General features: G+C 42.7%; 1 protein-coding gene across 4 annotated transcripts in view; it reads left to right on the forward strand.

The window, feature by feature from the left end:
- Nucleotides 1-7566, forward strand: part of HIVEP1 (human immunodeficiency virus type I enhancer binding protein 1) — a 201605-nt gene that overhangs the window by 153493 nt on the left and 40546 nt on the right. For all 4 annotated transcript variants that reach the window (XM_025206224.1, XM_025206222.1, XM_025206223.1 and 1 more), the window contains one exon: nucleotides 1-103. This exon is cut by the window's left edge and continues 5884 nt beyond it. In XM_025206224.1, coding sequence (XP_025062009.1) covers nucleotides 1-103 — 103 coding nt within the window. The remainder of the gene's footprint in view (nucleotides 104-7566) is intronic.

Consider the following 7566-nt stretch of genomic DNA (forward strand, 5'->3'; position numbering starts at 1 on the left):
AAAACAAAAAATTGAAAAACCACTATATACTCAAGCAATAACTACTCATTCCGTATCTGATGTATTGGTCTACTCAAGCAAGTGGAAGAACAGCTTAAACAAGGTACTTAAAGAACATTTAATGTATATTAATTTTAAGAACCAAACTTGTGTTTATAGGCCATTTGCTTTAAAATTATACTGTATTTATATTTTGAGTAATGCAACGTGCTTTGCTTTTTCCCCTTCCTATTTTTGAATAATTACATGAATAATGTGTGTGACCTTTTGTATTATAGTTGTGCTGCACTATATTGCTATAAAGTTCTCAATTATTTCTGTTAAGAAACATGTTCTTAAGTATTTATTTCTTTTCATTAACATTTTTTCCTGAATTAAAATTTGTACATAAAGTTTAGTTTTAGCAGAAATCCATCTGGCCATTTTTACACTGCAAAAAAAGTGTAACAAAAATAGTTTCTATTTGCATACTTTTTAAAACCAACTTCAACTTAAAACTGATTTATTTTAAAGAAAGAATGGGGACAGGGAGGCAGTGAGGTAATTTGGCCTAGAAAGTGAGCTGTTATTCTCTGTGCTTAGATTGAGCAGGTATCTGTGAATGTTCCATAAACAATTTTTTACCATTACTATTTGACAAAATGCCATTGTACATTTGCTCCTTCTCTTTCCTTGCCTCCCCTCTTCCCCTGCTATCTTCCTCATTTAGCTTATTGATCTGAAATAATTATCAAGACATTGATGCTTAAAATGGAATTACAGTTTTCTTAAGAATATTCATTACCTTTTCCGTGTTATCGATTGATATTGCTCTAAAGAAGCCATTAAATTTTTTGTGCTAAGAATATTTTCAGAGTAATATATGACTGGTATAACTATTAACAGTTCCATTGACACATAGAGGATTACTTCAGTAGCTAGGTCCACAACATAAAATCACAGCTGACAGACTGCAGTTGAAGCAGTGCTCCTCAATGGAATATCAGTTTAAGATTTGGCAAATCTGAATTGTTGAAGAAGTTAAAATCTAATATTTAGTGTTGTGCTTTCATAAGCTTCCAAAGGCAATAAAACTGTAGAGGTCTCTGAATGAGATATAGTCATGCATCCAGTACTCTCAGATGAAACAGGGTGGGTCCTTGCTTGGAAGTAGGTACGTTTGCTTTATTGCCAAGATTGTGGGCCATTGCAATATGCCTGCTGTCGCTCAGAATATACAATATGAATTGATTCGGTTTGTGTGAGTTCACTGCAATTCTCAAATGATTAGATGGTGTGTTCTTGACTACATAGGCACAGTAGAGTATGATAAGGCACTGTAACAGTGTGCAGTGTGAGATGTTGTTGTACCACAATGAGTAATCTTTCATTATGTAATTTATTTGTGTGTTTCATCTTGGTTTGTATAAACTTCATTCTCAGCCTAAAAAAATGCTATTCCTCCTAGGAGTGATTCATTGCAGTTAGTCTTCCATATAGGTGGTTAGGATATTATTTATTAAATTATAATGTTGAGCACATTTTGAATTAACTTGAATAACCTTTCAGTCTGCACTAACGTGTAAAACCTTAACAACCCAGTTTAGCAACTAGAAATAAATTATGATTACCGCATGTAGTCCATTAAATGGGTCTACATTTTTTTGTGGGAAAAAAAATCCACACGCAGAGGAGATGATGATGTGAGAGGCAATGGGTTGTGTGGCAGATATCTTTTATTGTATAGTTGAGAGAGATCTTAGATGAGCTTTTTTGCAAAAGGTACCCTTCCTCAGTGTTACCATATTTGCCCATTACTTTGGGGTGTGCTCATTTATTAGGGATAGTTTCTAGGGTCTTGGTGATTCTGTCAATGTGCTGCTTGTGTTACTATACGGAGCTGTATTTCTCCCTTCTGCAAGCCCTCACCCCCAGTGGAGCTATCTTGCAGGACTCAATCTCAATGGGCTGGGTTCCTCCAGTCACCAAATCAGTCATACACACAAACACACACAAATTAACGTGACACACCTGACCTGGCCGGGCTGATCAGCATGGACAGGCTGACATCCCCACACGCCAAGAATCAGTTCATAAGAGCAACAATAAAATGCAGTCAGACACAAGCACACATGTAAACAGAATCCCTCCGAATCCGGCCGGGTGCCCAGCCGACACCCCCATGGGCCAGCACCCAGCTCACAAGGGCACGTCTGAGTCAAACTGGGCCAATCAGCCCATACAAGCCGATCCCCCCACGTGTTTCAAACTCAGCACGCCCCAATCTCCGGCCTCCTGATGAGCAGACCCCACAACAACCTGGGCTTCACAGGGATCTTTAGCATAGGTAAAAGAAGCGTTGCTGCAGAGCACGGGAGGAAAGAGAAGCAGAGAAGGAAAAATATACCCAATTACTACCAGTTTGACTATAAAAGTTATTTATTGCTAAGCATATGAAATATATAATAGTACTAGTAGTAATAGACATGCAAAAGAAAAACAAACACCAACAATGACAATACTACCCTGGTTTCACTAAGTATTTGGGGAAACTTAGCTCAAGCTTAACTGATACAGTTCAGGTTCAGAAGTTTATGCCTAGAAAGAAGACAGAGAACGCTGGGATCTCACCTAGTCCACGGTACTCAGGCTGCAAAGCTGACAGGCACAGTCTGTAGCACAATCCTTGAAGAGAGAGATGATCTGTTCTTCCAGCGTCCCAAGAACGACAGGGGATGGTGTCAGCACAGGGGTTTTCTTCTTCTCCTTCTTTCCTCCTGCTTCTACTTCTTTTCCTTCCTTTTCCTCTTCCTCTTCTCCCTCTAGCAGCACACACACTTACAGATTTTTATACCCTCAGTTCAGCTGCTTCGAAGCACCCTCAGTAGTGTAAATCATTGTCTTTTCTATTGACAAGGGGTTATCTGGTTTGGACCATCTCAGGAAACTGATTGATAATCAGGAAACACTTAAGATTAGGGAGTAACCCAAATACTTGGGAGCCAGCTTGAGATTCCTATGGGTGGCAGATATACTGATGGGATATCTCATGGTTTCTTCAGGAACAATAGATAGCTTGCAGCATCAGGATTTTGGATTTTTACTTGTTGTGCACAAGCCTCAGCTTAGCATGACTTTTCCAGATCTTACTATAGTCTTTTAACAGACTTAAAACAATTATTGGGGTGCTCATAACCTTTTGTGGAGAGGACTCCCACCAGTCGTCTCGGGAAAGATATGACAACACCTGGGATTAGGGCTCCAGCAGGCTGGATGCTGTGATGAACCCTTAACCATTGTTCAAATGTTGCCCATACCCCCTCTGACTCGGTCTCTTGCCTCAGCATTCCCTAACCCGGCAACCGAGTTTTAGTCAATCAAGTTTAAATAGGCCTCCCATAGTGGGACCGGGGAATGTACGGCCCGAGATGCCTATTAAACTTAGAGCTGTGTGTGTGTGTCTGGGGGGGGAAAAGGCCTTAGTAAATCCAGATTAGAACTGGTCTGATAAATGCTGAGCTGGGTGTGTGTGAACATGGGTTGATTAACATTGGAAGCACAGATTCCCCATCATGCAGCGCTCTCCTGCTTCTCTGGTCCCAGAATTCACTGCAGCCTCTGCTTCAGGCTTTCTGTTTTCCATCTCTCATGTAAATGAGACCTAGGGCAGTTGATTCACTCTTGTAACCCTTATCTGGTGAGGGTCTTAGGTGCGTCTCTCACTGCATCTTAATCAGTTTCGTTTAGGTAGAGGAGGGGAGGGAGGGGGGGGGTGAGTCCTTTGTGAGTCAGACAGACTGTATCCTGTACCAGGGTTCCCCAAGAATACAGAGCTGAGACCTAACATCAGGTTTGGAAGAGAAGCAGACACAGCTTATGCCTAGACAGAGTAGTAGCCTGTGTAAAACTCCATATATAAATAAAAACAGTCTGGTTAAAGCAGGGGTGTCAAAAATAGGACCTTTGGACCAGATCTGACCCATGGAACCCCTAATCATCCAGCCTTCAGTGTTGCCTGTGGGTCAGAGACCAGAACACCACATGCAGCACATGCTGGCCCTCACCTTGTGCACTGGATGCAACATACAGAGCCTATTTGGCACAGGCTGCACACTGCATGCAGTTTGTGGGGCTGGTCTGGGATGCATGCTGCATGCTACACCTACCCTGGACCAGCCCTGCACCCTTGATCCAGGGCCAGTCTGGAACAGACCAGCACTGCATACTGGAGCCAGCATGCAGGGCTGTTCTGGCATGGGCTCCATATGTAGTGTATGCCCCAGACTGATCCCATGCTTCTTGTGTGTGCATGTCTGGGACTGCTCCATGCACTGCATGTTATGCCTGGGGCTGGGGCATGCTGCATGCAACACAAAGCTGGGGCCAGCACATGTGCTGCAAGCAGTATGTAGGCTGGTCTAGGATGTGTGCACATGGAACCTAAACCAGACTGGCCCTGCATACTGGATTTGGGATGTGGGATGATCTGTGTGTCCAGTCCACCCCGCAGACTGATTCTGCACTCCTCATTTAGCCCGTTGGCTAGATGAGGTTGACACCCATGGCTTAAAGGAATAGAAGGGAGGTGTCAGATGGGAGCACAGAACTGTTATTAGAAGCAGCTAAAAGTCGAAAGGACTGCATCCAAATGCGCGTGGCTGTGCAGTATGTGGTGCTGCAGATGCATCTGTGGCACCACATACCGCACATTCAGCTGTTCTCCAAACTGCAAAGGAGCAGTGTGTGTGTGTGTGGGGGTGGGGGATAACCCCTGGATTTCCGGGGGTCAAAACCTTCTTTCTTTCAGGTCTGAAAGAAAGTGATCATTCTGTGAAGTGTTTTCCTTTCTAAGTTTGTGTCTTTCTGTCCTTTACCTTTTCCCTGCAATCACTTATTCTAGGACAAGGGTGCTCAACCCCTGACCCACAGGCCTGATCTGGCCCTTTATATCCTGTAATCTGGCCTGCATGGCAGCCCTTAGGTCCAAAAACTTGGCAGCACTTATTTTCTGCTACCAAATTTCCAGACTTATGGGGAACCCCATTGGCTGGAAAGCATGGCCCTGTGCACTAGCTTGGGCACACAGGGCAGCCCAAGGCCTGGTCTTGGCATGCAGGGGCAGCCCACACCCAATCCCAGCATGCGGGGTCTGGTGTGGGGCCCCAGAACCCAATCTTGGTATGGGGGTGGAGCGGAGTCCCAAGGATCCATCCCAGTGCATGAGGGTGGTGCAGTGCCCCTGGGTTTTATCCTGGTGTGTGGGGCTCAGTCTGGCCCACAGACTGGTTCTGTGTTCTTCATTTAGCCCACAGGACCAAAAGATTGAGCATCGCTTTTCTAGAGCGTAGTTTTTGTCGGCTTTTGCCCACATAGTTTCCATGAAGGCATTTGGTGTACTGGATGAGATATACCATATTCTGGAATAGACATGCTTAGGATCTGTGGGTTTTAATGGTTTCATTGTGGGAGTGTGTCACCTGTGGTTGCATGGGAGATATGTTGACAGGTTTTGTATTTATTGTTAACATAAGCTTGTGTCCCATTTGGTGTTTGATCAGTGGGGAGTTTGCCTCTGGTGATGAGTTGGTCGAGGTTAAAAGCAGTTTTCAGGTTCATGAGGTGAGTGTCACAAGCATACGATTATGCCAGTTGGTTAGCAAAAAGCTCACCTATTGGGCTAATGCAGTGGTTGGCAACCTCTTTAGGTTGGAATGATCCAGCTCAGGTGGTAAGTGGGCAGGCACTAGGACCCAGCCCCTGCTGCCATTTCTGCCACCAGTTCTCCCCACTGCAGCATGTTGTGAAATGTCTGCTGCTGCCACTTCTCCCCATCACCTCTTCTTTCCACTGCAGCACAGGAGAAGCCCCCACCACTGAATGCCACCAAAGTCTCACATCCTTGGGCCTGATCCAATGGCTCAGCAGGCCAAATCCAGCTGATGGGCTGTACGTTGGCAATTCCTGATCTAAAAAAAGACTTTCAGTAAATTTTTGCTATCTAAAAATAATTCCACTTACTTCTTCCATATAGTCAATCCAAAAGCTAACAGGAGTGATCATTAAAAATTATGTCTACACCCTCAGCTGCAAGGAATAGTGTTTTCCATGCTCTGGTACTAGGACAACATGGACGAAAAGTGTCTTTTTGAGAATGGTAAGCTCTTCTCTGCAAAACAATCTCTCCTCCTGATTTGCATTGAATTTGGTGTTCCTTAATTAATGTACCTTTTTGTGAATAATTTAATGTGTCTGTATGCCATATGAAAACATTACTGTTGGAACACCAGTGGTATAATATAAATTGGTTACAAGTGTCAGTGCTTGTATACTCTATCTGATCAAATGCTTTTATTGTTCAACTTACAAAGAAAATTGTGCAGTGCATAACACCAGATCATATTATTCTTTCCTTACTGTTCTGTCTCATGTATGCTGTTTTCAGATGTTTCTTTTCAAACACAGCTACAAAGCTTTTACACTAGCTCCACAGCCCAACTATCTAGAATCAAGCAAGAGACATCTAGAACATACAAAATCACTGTTGGGAGAATTAAAAATAATTTTGTTGAATTACTCTGCAATTTTCTGTGTGTTATGGATGTGTGAGGAACTGAATCTGGATCAGAGAGATCTCATACTGCTGTGAAGGAAAGAACCATGCTTCTGTTATTGTCCAGTGACAAGCTAGAGCCGAGCAACTCCAACAGGAGCTGTCTAGCATCTCTGTGGTGTTAAGATGCACACTAGTCAGAGGTGGGAAGACAGAAATCACATAGGACTTGAAAATTGCAGGAGGGTGGTTAAGAATGCATTCTTGAAGCCCTTTGGGTAGAAAAGCATCCTGGCCCTATTGAGGTCATGGGTGTTTTCATGGAGGGTTTAGATTTAACCCTTAGTGCAGATATGCCCTATTTCCATGCTGCACCTAGGAGCTGTACCACACGAAACCTGGAAATGAAGCAATGGAGCTGCCTTAAAGAATACCACTGAGTGCATCAAGCAGTATACCCAAGAGCAGCAATTGGCATTTTTCCTGTGGTATATATTTGAGCCCCTTGTTTTGGGGAAGAAAAGTGTTATAGGGGTTTTCCACTGTACTTTTGTTTGTGCATTCAAACAAAATCCTTGTGTATTCATGATGGAGAAAAACAAATTGTCCCTGGAAACAATTTCTGTTTAGAGTATAAATAATGAGTAACAAGATTTTGAAAAAATATTTTGACAGTGTCCTTTTAAACAGTAGCTGTTATAAAAGGCTGCTGTCATGAATATTTAAGGTTATTTTGCTGCAAAACCGCCATAGTTATTCATTTTTCTTCAAGCTTTTATGCTGATTTTTTTCAAATGAAATACACTGTCATGGTGAAGCTGCAAAGAAATTCAGTCTCTTTTTTTTTAAGCCTTGCTGGCATCAAATTGAACAGTGATTTATTCTTAAAGGAATTATCAAAGAAGAAAGTGCTATAATCATCAAAGTTTTTAATTCATATCTCAGATTGTACAAAAAAAAGGTTGTGATGATCAGAATTGAAGATTGAAAAGACCTCATAGGTCTTATGTATTCTTCCAATGCAGGATTTTTTTCCC

This window comes from Alligator sinensis, unplaced genomic scaffold, assembly GCF_000455745.1.
Source record: "Alligator sinensis unplaced genomic scaffold, ASM45574v1 scaffold253_1, whole genome shotgun sequence".
Classification (NCBI taxonomy): Eukaryota; Metazoa; Chordata; order Crocodylia; family Alligatoridae; genus Alligator; species Alligator sinensis.